At 42.5% G+C, this 26265-nt stretch overlaps 1 protein-coding gene across 3 annotated transcripts in view; it reads right to left on the minus strand.

The window, feature by feature from the left end:
- GLIS1 (GLIS family zinc finger 1) overlaps positions 1-26265 on the minus strand; it is a 182241-nt gene that overhangs the window by 16324 nt on the left and 139652 nt on the right. For 2 of the 3 annotated variants that reach the window (XM_069023452.1, XM_069023450.1), the window contains exons 5-8: positions 18266-18427; positions 14582-14692; positions 11291-11423; positions 5912-6062 (exon numbers count right to left, since the gene is read on the minus strand). In XM_069023452.1, the coding sequence (XP_068879553.1) occupies positions 5912-6062; positions 11291-11423; positions 14582-14692; positions 18266-18427 (557 nt within the window). The remainder of the gene's footprint in view (positions 1-5911; positions 6063-11290; positions 11424-14581; positions 14693-18265; positions 18428-26265) is intronic. The other variant, XM_069023451.1, reaches the window with a different exon arrangement.

Below are 26265 nucleotides of genomic sequence, written 5' to 3' on the forward strand. Positions count from 1 at the left end.
ACAGTGGAAGCTGCTACACATGAAAGAGATTTGAAAAATTATTCTTGCTAACAATCTAGCAGGAAAAAGTATTTTGGAGTGAAAGGAAATTCTTATTAATATGGTCAAAGAAATATCAAAACATATTTAAATAAACAGCAGTGCCTTAGGTTCAAGTAATTGCCAGGAAGTCAATTACAAAGATGTGTAATCAAACACAGAGACTGTCTACTCCAGATTAGCTGGCATATGCTGCATGCTTGACTGATCTATCTTATTTCAGTCATTTAAGGTCTTTATTCTCTGGCACACAGGCAGCAAGATGCTTCCAGGTGCAGGTGGGTTCTGGACAGGTACTGATGTCTGCTTTCTTCAGGTTTGCCAGGTAGAACACACTACCCAAAAGTGGGAGATGTTAGAATAGCTTCATTATTTGTTACACCATGATAAACTACTGTGTTTGGTGTATATGGTTTACATCAAATAGTTTTAAGCAGTTTTGCTTTAAAAAAACCCAGAATGTAGAAAAAATAAAGGGAAAAAAGCTTTACAGATGTTAAGTGTAAATTTAACTGCAGATAAACCCAGTAATGGCTAAAATCATTAATGTAATGCAGAAGAGCCCTGGCTGAATCCATCTTAAATGCTTTCTGAGTTACTCTGACCATGTCCTTTAACCTCCCACCTTCTCCTGTAACTCCCTGATTTCTCACTCAGAGACAGTTTTCTTTACAGTGTCTCCTCTGGGCAGGCACCACGGCCCTTACTTTGAGAGGCACTGGTGAAGGCTCTCTCCTGAGTGTCAGTCCAGCCCTCTCAAAACCACAAATGAAACACTTGCCCACCTATTTCTGCTGATGGACAAACAATATTTACCCCAGGATCCAGAACCAGATTATCCTTAAGCATGTAACTGTTGAAGTAAGCCTATGCTAATGCTAATTTTGCTTTAAGGGAAGGGGGGGAACCTGTATAAGCCTGTCTGGACATGATTATAAATGAATTCTGATCACATTTTCTACAATGAGATAAATGAGTTGGGATTTGAAACCAGATGCTTTTAATTACTGATTTTCTTTGTTTTGTGGGGCTCAGCACCGCACCTGTACATTGTTCTTTCTGGACAGATGTACTGATGCCCCTTTTGCGTGCTCAGATCCATAACACTGAGATAAATTATGATGGGTTCTTGGCTTCCTCCATTGAAAATGTTTTCAGCTGTCAGAGATACCTGTTTCTTGTTACTGGTTTTAGTGCTTTTGAAGGGAAGACTAAACCACTGACTTGTGTATTCTGTTATAAATGAAGAGTATTCTCCAATGGAATCCACAGAACATGAGGGATGTATCTCCTTGGTCTGTTAGAAAATCTGTACAGGTATTTAGTTTTCCAAGTACTTCTAGAGAGTAAGAGGTTTTTTCCTACAAAGATTCCAACAATGGGTCAGTTCCTAGTCCACTGATTTATATGAGCTCACAAACTTAATTTAAAAGATTAATCAAGAAACAAGATTAATAAAAATTAGCCAAAAGTAGCTAAGACACCTAATTGTCTCTTAAAGTAATTAATGAGATTTAGGAGCACAAATTTATTTTTTTGCCTGGCCTGGATCCTGGCAGCTCAAGGAGATAGCACAGGAAAGAATCTCCCCCATGTAACTCACAAGGTTTTATCCCACATTTTTAGTTTCAAGCTTAAAAATATCAGGGATTTCAAATCTGGTGTTCCCTGGTTGAGCAGAAGGGAGGCTCTGTGTACCTCGTGTTACTTTACATAAAAAGAAGTGAAGGACTAAGTTTTTAACAGAGAACTCTTTACACTGAAGTATTCCTGTGGTATTTGAAATAACAGGTGCTAAGAAGCAAGCAAACAACAACTCTAAAGTTTAAGCGCTCTGATGAAAATGTCTCTTTTTACTTGACAGTTTTTAAATCCCGTTTCTTGTGATTTTCTGTGTGGGTCAGTGTCACTTCAGGGGGGTCTGGCCCCTGGTTTGAGCTGGTTGCAGTTGGCTGGCAAAGGGAGTTGTGTGAGCCCTTCCCTCTAGCCTTGCTTAGACCTAATCCTTTATATTAAAGGCTCACTAGACTGGGCTCAGAGTCCTCATTAATCACCACCTCTGCACATCACAGATGTCTTAATCCCAGTACTTCTTCATTTACTGTTGTGTTTACAGAGCAGAAATGACCTAAATTACCACAGGAATATTAAAGAATAGTTTCACTTTCCTTTCCCTTGGAGACACATCACCCTCCCAATCAAGTCATTATTTGTCAGTGCCCCAGCTCCTGTTGGGAACAGAAGTGCTGTTTGTCACAGCAGCACAAGTGACAGAGAGCCTCAGTCACACACAGAGGGATCGTGTTCAGGTCCCACAGAGTGACCTTGTTGGGCCATTGCACTAAATTGGTGCAAATCCCAAACCTGGTGCCACCACTCAAACTCACTTAACTTCAGTCAGATCAGTTTCATTTAGGCTGATAATTTATCACACTGAATATTCTAAATTGGAATTTACAGAGATAGTCTACAAATAAAACTAAGTACATTTTTAGATGGCTTGGATAATAACAGCTAAAAAAATAGTAGAGAGAAAGCCAAGTGCAACATTTGCCCAAGCTTTAATACTAAAAGCTGGTTTTCTGTCCTCACTGCTACAAATCAAAATAGACTATTTTTGCAATGGGCAGAATGAAACCCAGTTTGACATTAAACATGGCAAATGCTACAAGAAATGCTAAAATAAACCCTTGCTACCTGAAATAAAAAATAAATATACATTTTAACCTGGATCATGCCAAGCCCACTTTCTGCATGCCCAAGTATTTCTCAGTCAACCACTTTTAGCTAAATTAATATCAATATAAGTAGATTTTTTTGGTGTAGCATACACTTCATTCCAGAATTTGAAAAAATGTGCTCCATACTGAATAAAGCCAGTATAAATATATTTGGTAATGAAGTCAGATTTTGTTAGAACGTTTTCAAGTGAATTAGATAATTTTGTCAAACTATTTAAATGTCTCAGCAAACCATTTGGGAAAATTGACTGCTGCACTTGGTATTGACTTTGGCAAAGAATGGTGTAACAGAGGGGTATTTTTGTTACAAAAAAAGAAAAAGCCTTTAAAATCAAATTCTGAATCTCATGTCAAACTTGAGTAGGCTATTTGTACTCTGCCTCATGTAGTTTTTGGCATCTTGCACATTTGATGACTCAGTAATTAGATTTCTTGATAGTCATCACTTGGTTCCTGCCACAGACTTCACGATGTGATCCCATCTTGTCATGGTCCTGATCCATAGAGCAGGAATTCTCTGCATTTGCTCAAACCTGAATGCTGAGACAGCTGACAAATGAGGCTGAACACTCTGGGTGTGCCAGAGAGCTGCAGCAGTGCCACAGAGGGAGGCAGTGGGAGGGCTTCCCTTCCCACTGCAAACCTCGTGTACGTTCTGGGAGGGGTGACACTGCCACGAGCTGGCAAAGGGGGGACAGCCCTGTAATCCACGGGCTCCCAGTGTGGGAGTATGAAGTGATTTTGCCCAGCTAAATGGATGGATGCTTTAAACAAAACTGTGCTAAATGAATCTCAAGGGCTATTAAACACAAAGTTTCTGCACTTGCAATTAAGATGTCATGTATGGGCTGCATTTCAGCAGTCATGAATAATGTAAGCATAAAGCATTAAATACAGCAGAAGGATCCTGGACTGGGAATGACGATGCTGAATGAAGATTATTTTGAGTTTAGAAAATGGTATTTGAGATGCTGAAAAATTCCAAGTAACTATGTCATGAAACTGGATGCCCTGTTTTAAAGTAACTATTCAGAAATACATTCCAGTCTCCATTCTCTGATGTTTGGCTCATGGTTAGGATTCTGTTATCTCACTCCCACATTTAGGATGTTTGGGCAAAGACTTTACTTAGGTACATGAGCACTGAGATAAGAAACCAGCACTGCTGTCTCCTCCAAGAAAGAATCTGCACTGTGCTAAAGCTGGAATCAGCAGGGACAATTCTGATGGACACTCAGTGTGTCTGCAGCAGGAGCTCAGTGAGGGGCTCAGCCCACTGATCATGGTTTTCCTGCTGGAAGGGAAGCACTGTGCTCTGGAATGGAGACACCAGAGGCAGGAATGAGAATTCATCTGGGAGCTTCCGACCCCTCAAACTGGAAACTTGTCTGTTACACTCACCCTGGTCAGGCGCCTTTGCTTTCATTTCTTATTAGCAGCACCAGAACACAAAGTGCCTTAGAAACAAATCCACCTCCCTGACAGCCTGCTAAATCCTTCCCATAGTATATCCTTACTTTATATCATTCTTGGTTGGGATTTTTTGCCTTAATTCCCCTAGGAACCAACTCCAAGAGGAAACAGCTGAGCAACGCACTGGGAGCAGTCAGAGGGAGGGATCCCACTCCCCGAGGCTCAGGCAGTCCCTTTCAGCAGGGAAAGAACAGCTCATGGATGACCTTCACTTTGGAATGTCTGTCTCTATTCCTCCTATTTGCTCTCACTGCCTTCTCTGCTAGAGAAAATTTCCTGTTTTTCTGGAGTAATTTCCAATGCCTCCTGTTGGGCACGACACTGCCATGGGAATGCATCTGCCAACAGGAAATACAAGGTTGGGAATGCGGCAGGGTAGAGGAGAAGGGCTGGGCACAGGCATTTTACAGGACAAAGACAGGGTAAGTCTGTGCATCATACTGGGAGACGAAACTGGTACCTACTACTGGCTGAGGTCAGAAGGCTGAAGGAGCAGAGGGTACAGAAGCTCAGCCTGCTGCAGAATTCATTCCCAATTAGGAAAATAAAAAGGAGTAGTTTGCTCCTAATTGAATTTCCTCAATCAGATTGATCTCCAACCACCCTAGGTGTAATTTTCCTTACTTTGTCCCTTCCATGCCACACACACTCTGCCTTCTGCCCCGATGCTAAAAATCCTTCTGGGCTTTCCTTGCCCCATATAAAAGAAAGGAAAGGTCAGTCACTGGACTAGGATGGGAAAACTCTACATTCAATTGCTGTATTTGCTAAAGGACACCAACATGTTTCTAGGGAAAGAAAATACCTTAATCTCTCTGTATGTTAAATTCCCATCAGTAAAGCCGAATCAGAGTCCTTTCCCCATCCAAAGTGCTGGGAAGTAAAACTGTAAGTATGAAGATGAATTTGCATGAGGCCAGGCACCAGAAGAATCTGAGTAAAAAGGTTAGAGCAGAGTTTTGTGGCTTGCAGAGATTCTTTACTGTTGAGAAGATGTTATGAGAGCCTTGAGCAAACGGTGCTTTAGAAATATCACACTCTGTAGCCATGCATTTGTATCCATAGCAGTGCAATCCATACAATCAGTGGGATTAAACACTCTTCCCTGATTAGGATCTGGCTGGGTAAAGCCTGCTGCTGAGAGGTGCATTGCAGAAAACCTTATCAGAGAGCAAGGAAGTGAGAAAGCCTGTGACTCTGACACTGAGTGAGTATTACTACGGCAAACACTGCCTGATTCCTGAGTGAGTCATAGTTCAGGTTTTACCCTTTGAGAGATTTCTCATGTTAGCTAAAAAAAGTTCTCTGTGCTTATCCAAACCTATGAGAAGTCACCCAGCAAGAAATAAAACACAAAATCTAAATGTAACTGCATGCTATGAAGAAAAAATCCCATTGTGTTTTGTCAAAGACAAGGACAAGGCCCTCAACAACCTGATAATGATGTCCAAGTTTACCCTGCTTTGCACAGGGCATGGATGACATGACCTTCTGAGGTCCCTTGAAAACTAAATTATTCTGTGATTCTAAAACAAACAAAATTGCTTCATTTGGGCCAGTGTTTTCTTTTGAACAGCACCCATGCAAAGTAAAAGAAAGAATTCATCGTTCATTATCATGCCAGACACAGGCCCAGCTGTTTCACAGCACACACATACCCTTCCCTGGCACTCTCCAGCGGCGACTGGTGGTGATGTGGGCTGGACAGGGCCGAGTCGAGGGGAAGGTGCCTTGAAGGGATGTCATGAGGAGGTGGCAGCACAGCTTGGGAGGGGCCGTTGTGGTTGGAGCTGGATCCACTGTACATGCCTGGGAACACACAGCAGTTGGCAAAACAAAATAAGCAAGGAAGCATCACTAAGTCCTGCAGAGTCTCCAGCTCCCTCCCTATCCCCTGCCCAACCCTGAGACACAACCCCACAGCAGAGCCCCTGCGTGTCAGTGAACGCCCCTGTGCCTGAGCAGCACTCAGAGCTGTCCTGTGGTACTTTGACATGTGAGTGTCTCCTCTCTGACCCTCCCAGGTGGTCCAGGTCTTCCTGGACTCTACAGAGCAGTAGAACCCTCCTGACAGCCAGGGGGGCTTGGCAGGACTCCCACCCTGCCTTTCCCATCCCTATGAGAGAGAACCCGCAGTACTCGGGGGATGGAGCTCACATAGGAAACAGATCATGGTACCCTGGGATTGTGCTGTTCATTTCAAACTCTGTAATTTGACTTTCCATTACTAAGCTGCTGGACATCCCAGACCATTCATAAATATCACATATTGATACAAATGAAACCCCAATAAACTGAATGCAAAGAGGAGGAAGGAAAAATTTTTAATGAGATCATGAAAACAGGTTCACTAGTACAGAATTACTGAAGGAGCGTGGGTGTGCCAGTTTTGGGGACTCTACCATGGCAGTCAGGCACCAATAGCCAAGTACCTACCAGGCCCTCAAGCACACCCTTTGTTGAGGAAGCTTTGTCCAGGACTCTTGGATGAAGATACTGGAAATAAGTTTTTTTCTCCCTTCTGAAGAGTGACCATGCACCAAGACAGGCATTACCTGGGCTCAGGGCCCTCACACTGACTTTTGGTGTGAAGGCTGCTGCACTGAGGGCAGGTCTCTGTGGTGACAGACATCACAGGAGTGCAGGCATGGAGTGTGCAAATGCCACCCTGTGGCAGGGGAAAAGAGCAGGCTCCTTGTCATGCCGTTCTGGGAAAAGTCTAGTCCTTCTTTTCCCAGTTTTTCTGCCTTTCTCCTCTTCAAGTTGTGCCTTCAACATGTGCCACAGTTCTGTCCCACCCTCCCAGGGAATGTGCATATGGATGAGGACCAGAACAGCCACTCTCACTGTGATCTGAAAGCTGTGAGCAGCAAGTGAGGTCTGCCAGCTCCCACAGTGTCCAGCTCTAGAGCACAGAGACCCCACGCTCCCTCTGGGGCCTTTCTTTGCCATCTTCCCCTCCTGTACCATTCATCTGTCCTTTCCCACTCAGTGTGTGCAGAGCTGCACATCCAGGACAGAGCCATGTGCCAGCTGTGCTCGGCCCTGTCCCGTGTCGCTGGCAAGGCTCTGGACTGCACCCCTCCCAAACCCTCCCAGTGACATGGAACAAGCAGAGGGCAACGTGAAAACCCAGAGCTGTGGGGAATGTGTGACACCCTCGGGGTGGAGAAGCAACATCTGAATGTCAGCATCTGTTTCTGTGTGTGACTGAAGAGCAGAACCACCAAGGCAAGATTCCAGCCACCTTTGTCAGGGGCTTCAGATGAGTCAAAAACCCCTCATGAACAATGAGTCCTCAGCTGCTGACAGATCTAAAGCAACAAAACTGAACCACATCATCTCTGTCTCCCACTAGACAGAACATTTGTCAACCAGCCAGTGAAACCAACTTGCTTTCTGCACTGCACATCAGACAGAGGGGGCTTTAAGAAGTCAGATGTTCACAGGTGATGCGAGGATTTATTTAAAGTCTCTTCTGGTAACAGTAAGTCAGTAGCAAGGATGCTACACTGTGGAAATGCTTTTCCACTGGTGGCTTCAGTCCATTTCATAACACAGCAGTTTCCACTTCCCTCAGATCCTCACTGTTCATACATTCATTATCAGGCTTGAGAGATGAGCCAGATTTGACCTTGACTGCTCAGTGTCGTTTCACACTTCAGCTCTATTTCCTACATCACCAGTTCAGCTACAGTGACAGCACAGCCTGGAGGAAACCACAGAACCTAAACCAAGCTATTCATGCTCTAAGGCTCCCACACTGCTGGCCCAGCAATAACTTGTGCAAAAAGCTCAAAAGCCCTCAGAAGAAAAGTCATCTTAGCAGTGTGGTGGCCAGCAAACACACTCAATGTTTTACCTTTCAATCCCACCCCTGAACAGTTCAGGAATGTTTAGGATGTCTCTCTCCTGCCTGTTCCTTGAGGTGATGAGAAAGACAGAGTAGCTGAGTACCTGCAATCAGCATAACCCTCTAGAGGAGCAAGAAAATGTTAAAAAGAACATCCCACAACTCTGTGTGTGCAGCAACCAAGTCCTGCATGATCCCATGCACTCAAACCTACCCCTTCAGAAAACCAAATGAAAACAGAATCCCTGTCAACCCCAGTTTCTGCCACCCCCAACCACTCTGCAGAGGAGTTTACCCATCTGTGGAACTGCTGTTCATGCTCTGCTGGGGTGGACACCCAGTGCCCACTGCTGGGCTTGAAGAATTTCTAGCTGGGGACATCTCCTAGATCCATCTTTTGACTTCCTGATCACAAGCCCCTGCTTGGACCATGTGTGCACTGAGCTTGTAGGGTTTGTCATCAGTGAGTTCTCCTCTCCCTACACCTCTATGCAGCACCACTCAGGCCCAGTTTGACAAAAGGTGTCCCTTGTCCCCACATTCCCCCACATTCCCCCTTGTCATTCACATCATGCCCTGTGCTGCCTCACCCCAGCTCCCTCCCCATGGAGGAACAAGCCAAGGAGGAAGAGCAGTTGCTAATCTGGTCTCAGTATAATTTTCAGTACTTCCAAAATTCCTTTCCTTTCACAGTTTTTCTTCCTTTTTTCCCAGCACTGAGCACTAATACGCTGTACCTGAAGTCACACAGAGGCCTTTGGAGCTGCTGTGAATGACTCCTGCAAGTGCAGCCCATGCCAGGCCTGTGTGCCTTGGGCCTCTTCACACATTGACCATCTCAGATTGTAAATCTAAGTCATCAATCAGTATTTTAAATGGCCTGGCCTTTAACCTTAACATCTGTGGCCAAAACAGTGCTCTGAGCATCTGTGACTAGCAGCCTTTTCCCCCTCAGCTTTATGCTGAGACCAGGCAACAATAATAAAACCCAGAGAAAATGCCTGAGTGGGACCAGAGCGATACAAGCTCTTGTCCACAGGCAGAGTTAAATGCATGTAGCCATGAAGCATCTTAGTTATGAGGAGGGAAAAACGAAGAAGATCTCAGCAAACAATGGGCTCCTCTGACTGCAGAAACATTCCTCTGCTCACTGTCTTACCTGCTTTGAAGTCAGACACAAGGGATGGGGCCTTTTTTAATATTTCATTTTTTCTGTGATGGGCTTTCATCCCTGACATATTTAAAATGTGCTTCAACTTGGAGAAAGACAAAACTGAAATTCTCCAGGAGTCCAAGTGATCCCTAAAGCCCAGAGCTCTGCACATTAATAATGTGGTTTCTTTGAAAAAAACAACACAAAAACCAAACTCAAAAGCCCAAACCATGAATGTTTTCATATTTCAAGTGGAATATGAGGCCATCATACACTGTATTTATCCATGTATAATCTATATGCAGTATTATAGCTGATTTCTCAAAAAATATTACCTCAGCTTATTTGAAAGAGCAAATGTGCAATCACTGCAGACTATAGGTGGCAGCAGGAATGTCCTTAAGCTTTAATTCCATAAGGATCAGCATATTTAGGGCTTATATGCCCTAAATAATGACAAAGGAACAGTTTTGCCTGTGGACTGTACTTCACATAATATGAAGCAACTTCTGTTTCACTGCAAAACAATCTTTCAAATCTTGATTTATTTTTCCCTGGAATTTGCTCATACTGTGCATTGATGGGGGTCTCATATGGAGCAACCTGATGGACGTGCCAGGGAAGATTTACAGTTTTTCGACAACATCCTGGTGATGGATTGATATAATCAACACAGAAATCATATCAGACAAAGCCAGAGTTACAGACAGATAAAATCCTTCATTTCACAAGAGGTCCTCCGAAATGACACTGAGAGGTTAGGGATGGTCTGTTTATCTATGAGCTAATAACTCTTTTCCTGTTTTATTGTTGTCACTTGAAATCTGAGGCAGTTTCTGAGGTTCTGAAGTGCAGCCTGTTTTGAGGAAAATGTCACTGCTCTTTCCTGCCCTGCCTGGGAGGCGGAGGCCAAGTCATGCTCCAGCTACATGGGGCTGTCAAGGGGACAGTCAATGGGACAGCAGAGGCCACGTGCTGCCCTCACAGACCTTACTCACTGCAGGTGGCACAGGCAGAGACTGGAAATTAACCCCCAAATCCCTCCAGCTTTCTCCCACTTTTTGAGGAGCCACATGTAAACCCCGAGTGCAGACTCCCAGGGGAACCACACCACAATGATGGGGTATTTCCCATTCTCCTCCATTCTGTTCACCAGTTACATTCCAACATTTCAATGCAACTTGAACCAGAAAAGAGGATAGGAGATGTCAAGAAGAATGCATTTTTTGTTTTGAAGATTTGGAGTAATCACAAAAAAGTAGGAGATTCTTGCAGAAGGCAGACTACAATTACACTGCCAGCCTTTGGGAGTGCCTCTCTCTGCTGCCTAACACAGAACCTCCAATTGCAAATCCCTGATTCAGGATCCTCTGCTAGGGTACAAAAACTGTGCATCTAGATCTTATTTCCCACAGAAGGAAATGGAAGCATCTTTTTCTCTTCCTGTAACATGTATAGAAGAGTCTAAGGTCCCTGAGAAGGGCCTGCTCTTGTTCAAACCACAAGAAAGAAAACACAGAAAGAAAGATTAAATACTAGAAAAGATAATTACAAGGTTTGACATTTCAAATTCAAGTTTTCTTCCCATTCATGCATCACCACATTATTTGTTATGATTCAAAGTGCATCATAACACTGAGCCTCATCAGCTTTCCTGCAGCTCCTGAATAAAACCCTCCTGTTGCAAGTCTGTGCCAGAGCACCTGCCTGGACTTAGCACAGCTCCTGCACCTGCACTCTGCCCAGGCCAAGGCACACTTTGAAAGGAGAACAAATGGATGAAGACAGACTTTCAGCAGGGCTGCTGCCCCTTTCACTTGAAATTAACAGTAGTTATTTCTCTGACTAATTCTGTAAAAAAAAAAAAACAAAAACAAAAACAAACCAGGCCTTAGCAAACAACTCAAGAATTATTTCATCTTATTTGTTGGTTTGGAGGTTTTTTCACCTTCCACAGTGACAAATATTTTCTGGTTTAAATCCTCTGTTATATGAAAGATTTAGCACCACACTTATTAGAAGTATTCTTACCTGTAATTAAATCATGAGGACCTACAGATCTGCCACACTTCCCATCCAGGATGTGCTGTGAAGATGTGTGGAGCTGTTGTATAGCTAAGCACTCATTTAGTACATCTTGTTCAGTATCAGTACAGGACTTTAGCTACAAGAGGAGGATTAAAGAAACGTGTTACACAGTCAAACCAAACTATTTATAATTAACTTAATATATCTCCTTAAGGATTATATATAGAAGGAAGAAATGCCATTCTCAGGAACTCAGTATAATTAAGGATGTATGTAGTACTTGTAACTTGTAATTAGAGATTGGTTTTCTGAAGTGCACAAGTTAAGTGTGCTAATCTTACATCAACAACCAGTTTGCTTCAAAAAATAATGTGCCCTGTGTTTCTTCAATCATCCTGAGTAATTGAACTGCACATTTTCAGGCTTTCTGTAGTTTCTTGGATTCTGTGGCAAAAGGTTTGCATCGCCCTGTGACTGGGACACTTGGAAAGACATTTGATAGGGAAAGAAAAGCGTTTGTGCTTATCAGATTAGAACTGGCAAAGCAAGGCACTGTCAGTGATGTGTAAGAGGTATCACCCACGTGTCAGCTGTGCTCCATGTAAATTAAAGCTCTGGCAAAAGGGTCTGAAGCAAACTCTTGAAAACCACAATGTCGATCATATTAAAAACAGCAGGAGAGGAGAATTAAGAAAGAAAAGCATTTCTAATTCTCTTTCAAACATGCTGATGCTGCCAAGCTTTTGTCATAACAGAGTGCTCACATTACACAAACAGCCATCATATTCTACAGCCATTAATAAATAGTTATTGTCCTTATGGGTACAGCCTCACATACCCATCTCCCCTGGGCTTGGGTATTCTAAATAAAAGGCCCAGGCAAACCTTTTCAGAATTTGGCTCTACAGCCATTTGTGGGTTCGAGATAAACATCTGACATTTGGATCACAAAGTGCATCTGCAGCCAATTAAACTACTACTAAATTAACAGCTAACTTTCTCCTGTTTTGTTCCTGTAAAGCCTTTCAGAACAACCAAGTATCACCCCTGCTCTAATCCTCTAAGCTATGAACTGAGTGCTCAGGATTCCTCTGGTACAAGTCTAAGCTCAAGCATTTTGTTCTGTATCAGAGATGGCACATTTTGGTAACATATCTCAACCAAGACATGTTGGCAGAACAGCTTGTTAATTTTTCTTTCTTGGCTAAGTCATTTCCACTCAGAACTCTTGGGAAGCTGATACCAACGGACAACTGCCTTTGCTGAGTTAGAACCAAAACAGAGCAAGTGAGTATAAACAGTCCTTTCCCTCTTTTTCCTAAACCTGAAATCCAAAGTATGCTGTTCAGTAACACTGAGATTTACTTAGCTGTGAAAGGTGTTGGGGTTTTTTAATATATAGAAGTGAAATATTTTGGAGGGGTTCTTGTTTCTTTATCAACTAGGTTTGCTTTGATCCTTTTTAAGAGAGCCTGATCAAAACACACTTTAAATCTGCTGCTTTTTCAGGTGCCTTTTCAGTTTGAGAAAAAAAAGTCACAGGATCAAATATTCATAAAGTTATCATGGATAAATGAGACAGGAAATCTGAAGACAACTTCAAACCACTGGAGGAGTGCAGATTTAGACTGGTCTACCAAATAAGGTGTGGGAGGCAAGTTACTAACATTATTTTAAGATAGATTTGATAGGTCTATAGGAGACTATTTACATGCACACAGGAAAACTCCTCAAGGTAGGAGATTAAGTGATATGAAACCCTAGATATTGATGTCTTGGTGCATCCAAGCAGCCTGAGTTTGCAGTTGGTGTTATCAAATGTGTCCTGGATTGATTCTGTTCTTCAGGCCTCCTGCTACTGATGCAGGAAGTACTTGTTGCCCTCCAATGCAAAGCTGGGATTTGGGGTTTTTTTCCCACCTTGCTCTGTAGAACTGGAAAGAGGCCTCAGCAGGTGACAGGGTGTAACAGTGGGGACTGTCCCCAGATGTAAAGGATGGTGACATGTTAAATGCACTCAGCTCAGTACACAGAGCTGAACAAATGATACCCAGGTTTGGTATTAGGAAATAATTCCCTCCTTGTTTCCCTGAAGTACGCCAGAAACCAGAGGAAGGAAAAATGGGGAAGTTCTTTTCTTTGGAATAGGGAGCACAGTTGCTTTCCACAATCTGCTGAGAATTTCATGTAACAAAACCTTCCTGTTGCAAAGATCTTGCAATGGCAAAAGACTCTGGTGCCACAGTCACCCTCTTTCTGTAGCCAATTACTGCTATGGCCTTCTGACTCTTACTCTCATTACACAGAATTAATTACATAGAATAAATCAATTACTGCCATGGCACTCTGACTCTTACTTGCACTATGAGCTGAAGGTTAATCTAGGGAAGTGTTGGGAATTTTGTGACCTGTGGTGTGGGACACACATGCACAGCACATCCTGTGGAACCTTCTAAAGCTGAGAGCTGCAGGGAAACCACAAGGCCTGGTAATACAAAATTGGCATGGAAAACTAGGCAGTGGCCAGGCTAGATAAAACTTTTGACTAGAGCTGATATGTGCAAAGACTTGATTCCATGGACACCTGGATGGTGCTGGGCATGTGTTACTCTCAGGGACAAAGCTCACCACGCAGTGAGTGTTCCATGAGTATCTGAAACAGGGAAGAGAGCTCTGGTCACTGATGTGCTGGGAACTGCTACTCAGACTGCACACATCTGGCAGAGAGAAGGGTTCCACAGAGAATTAGGGGACACACGGCTGGCCTGCGAAAGGGGACTCTAAGTTCAAACTGGTGAAAACTGTACAAGAGGAGCAGCAAGAGGGAAGGGGGCATGGCTGACACAAGGACATCTCTTCTATTACAAGAGCTCTTTTCCTACACTTCCATTGTATCCTGGCTTAGTTTCATTCGCATTTTAGATGATCTGCTAACATGTATTTCAGTAGACACAATCAGCTAGTGCTGATTGCAGAGACTCAATGCACAGACATTTTATGTGAATAACAGCACAACTTGGGCTTGTGTATTAAAGATGAACAGGAAAAGAAATGCTTGGACAGAAAGCGTGGGGCAAACTGAAATTAGAGGGTGGCAGCCTTTGAAAGTACAAATATATAAGGTGGTCTGGTTAACAACAGTGATTAAAAACCAACAGGAAAATCAGCTCCACTAAAGTTTTCTTCTGTGATATTGCAGAAAAACTCTGATCTGAAAATATATGAATTAAAGGTAAATTAAAAATGGCTGTATTGAGGAGCTCTGGGGATGTGTCACTCTTTGCCTGCTCTTACCTTCTTACGCACCTGCTGCTCTTTGGCCGAGTGAGCCTTGACGTGCTTGCGCAGGGAGCTGGGGTCGGTGTAGCGCTTGGAGCAGCCGGGAATCTGGCAGGCGTAGGGCTTCTGGGAACGGGAGCAAAGGGAGACATGTCACACCCCTCTGCCTGCCACAGCCAGCACAGGGAGCGCTGCAGGACGCTGACACGCAGTGCTGAACCCGAGCTGCTCGCTCTCTTTGCTGGGTCCACGTCTGCTTTGTCTCCTCTAAGCTCACAAACCAGGCACGATGCAAACAGAACTGATTCTGCACTGGCACACTGCGTGTGGACTGCGGGGCTGAGGTAAATGCAGTGAGGTGGGACTAAATGGGTTTTGAGAGCCTTTCTTTTCTCCCTAGTCTTTACAGCAAACAAAATTATCAAGAGATCACCCACTATAATTATAAAGACAGACATCTGGGGGTTTTTTGAGTTCTGATTCACATAGTTTTTACAACAATTGCTGGGCACTGGTGAAGCCCCACCTCAAATCCTGGGTGTAGTTTTGGGCCCCTCATGACAAGAAAAACATTGAGGTGCTGGAGCGTGTCCAGAGAAGGGCAATGGACTTGGGAAGAGTCTGGAGAACAAGGAGTGGCTGAGGGAGCTGGGCGGGCTCAGCCTGCAGAAAAGGAGGCTCAGGGGGGACCTTCTTGCTCTCTACAACTCCCTGACAGGAGGGTGCAGCCGGGTGGGGGCTGGGCTCTGCCCCCATGAAACAAGGGTCAGGACAAGAGGAAACAGTCTCAAGTTGCACCATGGGAGGTTTAGATTGGATTTTAAGAACAATTTCTTCCCAGAAGGGATGGTCAGCCATTGGAACAGGCTGCCCAGGGAAGTGATGGCATCACCATCCCTGGGAGCGTTTGACAACTGTGTGGATGTGGCACCTGGGGACACAGATTAGTGGTGGGGTAACAGTTGGACTCAAAGATCTTAAGGATCTTTTCCAACCTTAACAATTCTGTGACTCTGATATGCAGCAAAGCAGATTGTGGGGCACCTCCTGGGAAAACCATCTGAGTCTGGGAGAGAATTCCAGTGTCCTCTTCTCATAGGCAAATAAATAAATGAGATGCTCTAATTTAAATGCTGATTCTGGACTCCCAGCAACTAAAATCCTCACCGAATTCTTCTCTTGGCAATGCCTACTCCCAACAAATGGAACACTATCTCTGGGTTACAGAACAAACTCCAAATGAAGGTGCAATTGCCAAAATGAGCAAAGGCACTTTAAAGTAGCCACTGATTTAAGCGCCAGCAAAATAGTGCTGCATGGCACAGCTCACAAAGCTTTAAAGTTGAATGGGACATTCTTTTGCCCTCTGTGTTCTTGCCTCATCTATCAACATTACCTCAGCCTTCTCACCAGGACTAGCAAATCCTTTTGGTGTCTTCTCAAAGGTAGAAAACTGGTTTGCCATGACCTCAGTGTCACATTCTTTAATCCCCTTGGTTTCAGAAGGAGGACGCACAGAAGGGAAAAAAATCCCACCAGTTTTGGGAGAAGTGACTGTGAGGTCCTCTAAACCAGTTGCTCTGCTCCTGCAGGAGTGCTGACATGCCCTTTTTACCACAAGGACAGACAGGTTCCCTTTGTTCTGCTTTTGCCTAGGAGAAGGATCTACTTCCACATGATTTAGTAGGGATTCGATCAAACCATCGTACACCAGTAAGTGAAATGATTTACAGATTCTCCTTTGGAGAAGATAAATGATGGAGTGACCTATGTTGAGAAGCTTTAAAACCAATTCCAAATGCACTCAATAAGGAATAAGCAGCCTATATAAACCCCCTTTCTTTGTAAGTACCTCCAGAGAATAAGTATTGCTACACTGTCCAGCCAGCAGGAAATTTCTGAAGGAATAATAGAATCATTCACCAATTCATGGCCTTACAGGCTAACACAGCACCTACCCAGAAAGTTACAGGGCAGAGGAGATTTATTGAGAGTGTCTGGAGCACAGAGAACTGACACCTGAGGAAAAGCTATGGAAAACTTTAACAAATCCCTTGGCAGAAAAACTAGCAGAGTATTTTTCAAATCACTGATGTCATTCAAATTAGTGATAAAATGATTCAACTCAGTGATAGGGAAACTAGATGAAAATCTGACTACCCTTACAAAGGTTCATGGCTATTTGCTCTGACATTCTAGGCAGCTGTTTAATGCAGCAGCACCATCCTGTAGCTCTGCTATTTTTCACATTCACATAAGCACACAATTTACTGAGCTTAAACCACAGGGCTTCAATTAAACCAGGTAACTGGAACTCAGTGTGCACGACTACAGAAACAGTTGTAGAGAACCTGCAATGGAACAGCATGGAGGATGTTTTTAGATATTTAAGAAAGTTAGTAGAAAATTATTACTGTACCTTTTTCCTGATTTATGAGCATTTCAGATAATAAAGACAGAGATAAAGGGAGAAGAGAAGAAAATAGAAAGTTAAGACATTTATTTTCAATATTGCACAGACAACACACAAAAAGAATTTGTGCTCATTCTAGTAACCATTTAAGTTCTCTCTTTAAACTAATAGATGGCATTCTATTTGTGAGTTTGGATAATAAAAAATATATCTACTAGGTTCATGCAATTAAATTTAAAAACTGCACGCAATTTAGTATATCCACTTTCAAAAGAGATGCAAATTACAAATCCAAATATCTCAGGTTGACTTTCAAATAAATAAAACATTGTTATTGTAAGTGTGCTTTGGTTTGGAAAATGTGACTGACTTGCTTCTCTCACTTGTTTGTTTTTGCAAGGCATAATGTACATTAGACATTCCTTAATGCTGCACTGTCTGAAATGTGTAACTGCTTAAAAAGTAAATATCAATTAAACTCAAAAGTTCTGCCCCATAAACACTTGGCCAAACTAAACCATGTATTCACTTCTTTGAAAAAGACAAAGGAACAACTCTGCCTGTTATTCTTTACAAGCTTTATGCTGAGGACATGACTCGTCTGCAGAGCTGCCTCACTGCCTTCCTTCCCCATGATCTGGTGATTTCATCTCAGTACAGCCCAAGATGCTTGACAGGCTCCCATCTTCTCTGTGAGACAAGTGAGAAGAGCTGCAGAGTCCAGCCCAATCTACCAACTGTAGAAAATAACAGAATGTGTTTCTCACAGTTAATTCTGATGGAGGGTACTTAACCAATTCCAGAGTTATGAGACAGATTTATTTTCACTTTTACAAAATTACTGTCCAAAACTGAGGTGCATTTACCTTGCCCTGACAGGTCTGAACAGCTTTTGCATTCACTCAGAACTCTCACTGAAGGGGACAAGAAGTGAGACAATGACACAGATTTGGTGCAGCAGCAGTGACTCAGCTTTCACTCAGCTACACCTTATTGTGCTGCTGCCTCCTCTTACTGGAACAGGAACAATGGGAGAGTTTGCTGAGTAACTTACTCCTGCGTAACTTACTCCTCAGCATGAGTAACACCAACTAATTCCTCTCTATGATCAAGACTTTTTCATTTCTCAAAGCACATACAGTTCAAAACCAAATACACTTGCTCATAGCTGAGTTTTCCAAGACTCTTCTCATGAAAAGGCCAAGTCCCCCTGCAGTTACAGAACTGATTGTGTACCAGGACCGCTGGAAAACTCAGTGCAGCTCCCAGTATGAAATCATGCTTACGGTATCCAGGTGTGTCCGCTGATGCTTTGCCCGGTCGCTGGAGTTGCTGAAAGCTTTCTGGCAGCCTGGATGCTGACACAGGTATGGCTTCTCCCCAGTATGACTCCGAAGATGAATCTTGAGGTTCTCAAGCCTAGAAAATGCCTTGTTGCAGCCTTCAAACTGAAAAATGTCATAAAAAAATCATTGTAAGGTTCTATTAAATAAACCATGTGCAGCCACAATGAGAACAGTGTAAGAACCAAGTTGGACATGCAATAAATCAACCAACATTCAAACATCTGTTGAAATTTATTGATGAAACACAACATATTGTGCTGTTCATTTAATCTGTCACCGAAGACATGATGTGCTGCTCAGTAATAATACAAGGGTTATAAATATCTCACACATTCTGTCTGAAGTACTGAACAGTTAAGGACATGGTGTCAGGACAGAAAATTTAAAGAAAGAACAAGTGTTCTGAGGAGCCCTCTGAGATGTTAACTGGCACAGGAACCACTGTGGGCAATAACAATTAGCTGCTACAGACAGAGAGCAAGAGAAGCTATTTGTGGCAGGTTAGAACCTGGTTTCAGGTATCTGAAATATTATACACTGGAGCAGATGAGCACAGACTATTACAGGAAGACCTGATCCATTTGAAGATCAATCCAAAGGAACTCTGCTGTTATTCTGCACCCTTTTCTTTACTAGCTGTATCATTCAGAGCTGTTCTCAGCATTTATACAACCAGTAACCTGAGAAATTCTGACTTCTTAAGCACCCGTTTCATTAGGGAGCTCAGCAATAAAATGCTGCATAGCATTCACAACAGAAGTCACTGTTTCAAATTAAATCTGAATAAATAAATAAGTAAAATTTCCAGCTACTAGGCCAGGGAAGGGTGTTTTGCATTGCTCACTGCTAGGTGTCAGTGTTACAGACAACAGGCAGTGGAGGCACTGTCTGTAGGATGTGCTTTGGGAACTCTCCCAGGTGAGCACAAATACTCATGTGTGCACACACATTCGTGCACCTGCACACCCATAAAATGCACTCACTTACACATGTTCAAATACTTGCACGCAAATACTCCAGTGATGGAATGCATATTCTTTGCCCACTCTGCATATATTGCTGTTTCATGGCACTGCAGATCTTATGCCTCTACACAGACAAAAACCTGGTTCCTCAAGGATTTGTGATCTCAAGGAATGTATTTGAGAAAGACAACCCAATTCACCTTCATATCAACTCTAACAGCAATTCTGAAATAATGCAGGTGTATCTTCATAGAATGGTTTGTGTTGTTCACCTAGTTCCAAGCCCTGCCGTAGGCAGGGACACCTTCCACTATCCCAGGTTGCTCCAAGCCCCGTCCGACCTGGACTTGAGCAATTCCAAGGATGGGGCAGCCACAGCTTCTCTGAGCAACCTGTTCCAACCACTGTTTCTGGAAACCACAGATTTTTGCATGATTCATGGTCATAAACAGTGAAATCCTGACTCTCACAAAATCAGCAAATGCTTTGTCACTTCCTTTTGCAGAGTCAGGATTTTGTTCAGCAGCTTTCCAGGAACCTGTGGCTCCTGAGATGGCGTCACAGAAATCACCTTGCCAATCCTGTTTGTCACTCACACCTCTTACACACATCAGTGCATGCAAACTGCTGACCTGGCTGTTGCATCCAGCTGTGCAGGGGGAGGGATGGGAAGGGAGAGCAGATGCAGGAGCCTTGAAGATGCTGTACCCTGGAGATGCCTGATCTCCCAGGGCCTGCCAAAGGCAAATTAAATCACTGATGGAGAAAGGCCCACCACATTCTGCTCAGCCCAGTGTGTTTTGTAAATACCTCAACACAGTGACCAACACAGTGAACCAGTGATCAGCTCTGCACACTGCAGGCAGAGGGGCTTCTGGCACTTCTCTGTCCCAGCCACTCACACATCAAAGGATCAGCGTGGCCTTTACTGCCATAAATATTTTACTGCCCTGGGCAGATATTAACCCTTCTAAATGCCATACTGGGTCTATTTGTACAGACAAGTATCTCATATATTTCCATCTTTACCCACCACAGCTATTGTGACAGATCCACAAAATCACCTGGAGACATGCAGTTTATGAGTTCAGAAGCTTTGGCCACAACCCACCTCTGAACATTTGAGCTGGTGCAAGGAAGTGGGGAGGTTTGGAAGTGACCAAAGCCACCAAGGCTTCAAAAGAAACAAACTTTCTTCATGACCATCACTAAAAATCTGACAGAGATTCAGAATGGAGCAATTTGAAATGTGCAAAAATGCTGAAGTCTATGAAAAATAGAGCAGTGTTCAGCAAATTCATAGTTCTCATAGGACATTCCATCAAGATGACTGAATGTTCTGAGGTCCTAAAGATCACTTTTTTTCCTTTTTGTTCCTAATCTTCCTCCTTTCCAGCCTCCTTTGATTAGTGTGCCCATAGTGTGGCATCCCTTTGAACTATTATCCCTTTCATCTCTCTTGCAGGTCCCTTTCAAGCACTGAGAGGCTGCTCTAAGTCTCCCTGGTGCCTTCTCCAGGCTGAACAAGCCCAACTCTCTCAGCCTTTCTTCTCAGAAGAGGTGTTCCCTCCCTTGGAGCATTTTTGTGCTCCTTCATCCCCCAGCCTGTGTTGATACCAGAGGTTGCCCTGAACCAGCTGCAGGACCCTGGACTTGGCCTTGTTGAAACCCACAAGATTCCCATGGGCCACTTCTGGAGCTTGTCCAGGTCCCTCTGGATGTCATCCTGTCCCTCAGGAGTGTCAGCTGCACCACACAGCTTGGTGTCACCTGCAAATTTGCTGAGACTGCACTTGGTCCCAGCATGGACCCCCAAGGGACACCACCTGCCACGGACATCCAATCTGAATATTGAGTCATTCACCACTACCCCTCTGGATGTGACCATCATTCCTCATTCCCTGAACACTCCAGCCTTCAATTCCATCTCTCTCCAATTTAGAGAGAAGGATCTTGACCCTCAGAATGTTTTTCTAATGGATTACCAGTCTTCAGTTCCATATCTAGAGCCTAATGCAAAGTAGGAAGGTATGCAGAATAATCCAAACTCATTAAAGGTCCAGCTCCACTCTCATTGATGTCAGTAGCAAAAATTCCAACAGCAAATGTCCTAAAACATCTAAACACAAGCTTAATTTAAAACACATGAAAGCACATATGTTTAAGAGTTTGCTGGATCGACACTTAAGGAAGAGAGGGAGCAGGTCCTACCAGAAGTGCTCAGAGCTACAGCATAAGCAGCAATACTCAAAACAAATACAGGCTTATTTACAGACCCTTCTACTGTGGTCAGCTGCCTTTTCTTGGTAAATATGTCCAATGCCTTCAGCAGTAAGGTTCCTCCATCACCACATATGCTTGGACATTCAGAGCTTTTCTTATTTATGTTATTATTTCCTAATTTGTATTTATTTGTATTATATTGTATAAATATTTGTATTTATTATTTACATTATTTGTATTAACCAGCTCTATTAAACTGCATGACAGACAGTGGGATGGTCCCAATGCAATGATAAACTCAGGACAAAGATGTGAGGGGGAACAATACAACAGCAAAGAGAATGATGTGACTGCAGTACTCAGATTTTCAAGCTGGCAAAGGCTGGGTTGGTCAAGCAGGAAGAAAATCAATGGGAAAGGAGTGGGGGCAAAAACTTTGTCAACCAAGTGATGAGAAGTGGGGAAGGTGAAGATGAAAGGTCTGAAAGGGAGGGAGGAAAGCAGTTGGTACCAAGAGCTGAGCAGGGTGGGGCTGAGAATCCGCTCAGAGCTGCAGAAAGAGTTGCACTTTGGAAGAGACCTTTTTCAACTCTCTTATTTCTTGCTGGATCTGCTGACTGTGTTCCTCACAGTTTATCCCTATGGAAGTCCACATATGGAAACAGCTTCCCTGAAGAGGAGGGCTATGGTAACTTCAGCTGGGTTGCTGTTGTTAAGACAGCTTTGTAAGGTAATTCTTGGGTTTAACTGCTACTCACCAACTCTTTTAACCCTTCCACTTACTCATGCTACTTGGAGTGTATTTACATTTATATATGCACTAAATAAAGCTACTCTTGTAGAAATGGGGTGCTCATTCTCCTTTTTAAATAACCTCCAGGAAGATCCAGCCATCCCACAACTGTCTCAGCTTCAACTACGAAGAACTAATGTTCAGTTTCAAAAGGGTTCCAGGATGGTAAGAGCTATTTTATCAACTGAGAAGGCCACTTATGGGATCTCCCAGACACCTGGCCCCAGTCTGTCACTGCTTAATCCTACAATCCTAAACATTTTGTGGACGTTTGATGCCTGGGATAACGGTAATAAATGCTGCATGATCCTCAAAGTCTGTAAATGTCAACAGAGCTCTTAAACAAGTTTCATCAATAAAAATAATAATTAAATTGCAATTACTACTTTTGTCTTTGCTGTGAGATTGTTAATGCTGCACACACCCAAGCACAGACACTAAACAATGCCACATGATTACAGCAAGAACACAATGCAGTTATTGGGTTTTATAACTACTGCTGCTTTTAGAACACAACTTCTACCAGGAAAAAATACCCTGTAGAAATTTATGGGACTAAACTAGTTCATTACCATATGGAAATACATGTGTTATCTTTATTTCATACCAAAATCTCACTGCAGTGTCGCTGTTGCAATATCATGCATTCAAAAGCCATATTTATAAAAACATGGAATTATCTCACAGTGATCTAAACACATCACAATTTTCCCAACAAAACAGTTTAATCTAATAACTGTAATTGCTTAAAATGTTTTTTCTTTGCTTCCAGATTATACTTTGAATGCACCTGAGAATGTTGCCATGCAGAAATAATAGCATGTTCCCAAGAGGGTTTATATTATCAAATGTTTACCATTTTCATAAGCATATTTAAGCACAGTCATGTCTAGAATATCTGTCAGTGGTACAGATCAGGAGAAATAAACTATAAACTAACCAGCTCAGACCATAGGGCAAAGCAATAACTGACATTTTCTTAGGAAATGAGTTATGACTGAAAAAGAGAAGCCTTCACAGTCGTAGTGCTAAATAGGTCCAGTGTGCCATTAGAGCAAGCTCATTAATATACACCTCTGCTCTCTGCTGCAAGATCAGTTAAACAAGCTGCCTTTTATTTATAGACCTAAAAGGGAAAGAGCAGGTCATATTGGCTGCTGACATCTCAGACAGCCTACAGATGGAAAACCCAAAACATTTCATTCCAAAGCATTTAATGCTATCAATAGGAAATCTGATGTCTGGTCAAAACATCCACAAGCCTTATGAACATTGTGAAATGTTCTTTCTTCCCAACTGATTACAAAATTGGGAAAATTTTATTGAAAAACATCTTACGAGAAAAAGGATCCTGTGAGGCTGCATATCCCTTCTGGAGGGGAGGAAACAGCCACACCACCCTTTAAATAGCATCAATGTTTTACAGCACACTGAGGCCAATGTCGGGGCCCTGGCTGGAAGCACATGGGGCTCCGAACGTTACAAACCTCAGGAACTCAAACACTTGAGTTGTTCCACCCACAGGACAATCAAAGTATCTGTTCTGGTGCTTTGTTTTTCTCATCTAACTCCTGATTAGATTAATGTTTAATTTGCTGTTGTAGCTACAATGTAAAGCTCTCATCCTGCAAATAGTTGGCACGTGAGTAACGTGGCTCATGCAAGGAGTTTTTATTAAACTCAACAGAATTATTTGGGTACATAAAAAATCATGGAATGAGATTTTAACATCCTAAAGGATCCCGATTTATTTAGCCAGATTCAAACTTACAGATTAAAATTGTTAGAAGCTTTAACTGTTAGAATTTTCAATTGTTAGGTTTTTTCCCCTTTGTGATTACAATAAAATGGCAGGTAATGGTAACATAAAAGGACCTGCCAGTTTCTGGGTTTGGTTTTATTTCTGAAGCCTGAAAAATTTATGTTTACAAAGTGACACTACATGCTATTTCATTTGAGTCTCGGGCAAAAATGCTTGTACTTTTTATTGTTTGTCTTTTAAAAAGCATTTAGGGCTTTAGCCAGAGTGTTGTACAGCTGCTGGTGCATAAGAGATGAAAAGCTTAAAAGGTTCAGAACAGGGAAAAGAAAAACTTAGACAAGTAAGCCACAGTATAAATGCAATACATCCTTCACATTGTTGGGGTTTAGGGTAGTTGTGGCCAACCATTTGACATCCACACACTGTCCACCAGTAGTTCATTTTTCTTTATGCTGTTAGACAGGTCATGTATTTCCTAATTTCCATGAAACTGGGAAATATGAATACACTGAAAATCCTGGAGGAGGTGTTTGATCATCACTGAATTACACAAGACTTTGGGCTGTCTCTGTTATTTCAATTTTATGAATTTTGTAAGCCCCTAAGCCCGCATTCCTGAACCCCCTCGGGCAGTACCAGGAGAGATGGATGCATGAGGAATGCAGACCTGGCCCACGCAGGACTCATTTAAGTCACGAGGTCCCAAGAGTGACCAGGTCTGATTCTGCCCACGAGGTGATTCCCACACACAGACAGACACCTCTGACTGCAGAGGCAGCCACCTGCCTGCCAACATTCCCTGCCCAGGGCAAACACTGCTTCAAGCACTGGAATATTCGTACATTTATTTCTTCTAGTGCCAGTAGGTCATGCACTTCAGTGAGCAAAGAGAGTTTTACATGCGATTTTCAGCAAACCTAAAGTATCTGGGGAACTATCAGAGTATCCTATCCCTTTCACAAGACCCAATTTCTAGTATTAAAACTCTTTTTAGTAATCCTTCTTTAATCAAGCAGAAGTATAAACATTTGTCAAAAGAGGGGTAGTTGCATTTGTTTGCCACAACATATGAGAATGAACCAGGAAAGTTTGGAATATTTTACTATCAGCAGCTTGACAGCCACAGACTTTGCCATAAGGTTTTGCTAAATATGTCATTTGGAAAGCAAACAATTTTCTGAAACCTCATTACAGTTGGACTGAATGCAGTATTATGGCTTGCAGGCAAAAATAACATTACATGAGGCAACATTTTAAAGAACAAAACGCAAAATTCATAGGGCCATGTAATCAGCAAAGGAGACATCCCATGTCAGCCCCTTTATTTCCTCAGATGTAATTGGGAAACTATTCTTTATTTGGGATTTTTTGAATAGTTTACAAGCTATTTGAAATTAAAGGACAGCACACAATCCAAGATTTGCTGTTCTAATATCTGAAGCCAGATCTGCTTGTTTTGGGGACAAAATTAAGATTGAACAAAGTCAATTAAAAACCCTCTTCCATCCATGCCAGCAAAGAACCACAAATAAATTAAAATGTTTCCCTCCAGTAATTTTAGATTTTTTTAATAAAAAGTATCATTTCCTACATGTACTTCAAAAACTCATTTCTCTGGATCAGTAATTCATTGTCTTCATTTCCAAGGCAACATTTCCATTCCAGTTTGCATCTAAAGTATCATCTATTTGCACCCATCTCCATCTTTAAAGAACAGTCTGTGCTCTTGGTCTGGGGGGCCAGTTACAGTGCAAACTGTTCTGTACCGACAAGCAAGGTGAAAAAAGGTGCTCATAATCTACTTACAGGTATGAGAGCTTGAAAGTTTGGAGTGAAGAATTAATTTGTTTAAGATAAAGAATGCAGCCTCAGAGCAAAGGGAGAATATATTATGATTGATGTGGACTAACCAGTTGGGGCAACAAAAAATAAAACAAATAGAAAAGAGAAAATAATTAAAGAGACAACAGCAGAAAGAAGGGGAAAAATAGTAATTATAAAAAGAAAAAAAAAATCCTACCCCAAAACTTATGGCTGATTAGCACAGCGTAGCATCTTAAAAGGCCAAAATACCACATGTGTGGCATGTTACAAAAGATTAAAATAAAGGAAAAAATAATCTAGAGAACCATGAAGTCTCAAAACATCTGGAGTTTTATAGTAACAAGGAGGAAAAAATCAAAAACATAATTGAAAA

Source organism: Aphelocoma coerulescens, chromosome 8 (genome assembly GCF_041296385.1).
Source record: "Aphelocoma coerulescens isolate FSJ_1873_10779 chromosome 8, UR_Acoe_1.0, whole genome shotgun sequence".
NCBI classification, from domain to species: Eukaryota; Metazoa; Chordata; class Aves; order Passeriformes; family Corvidae; genus Aphelocoma; species Aphelocoma coerulescens.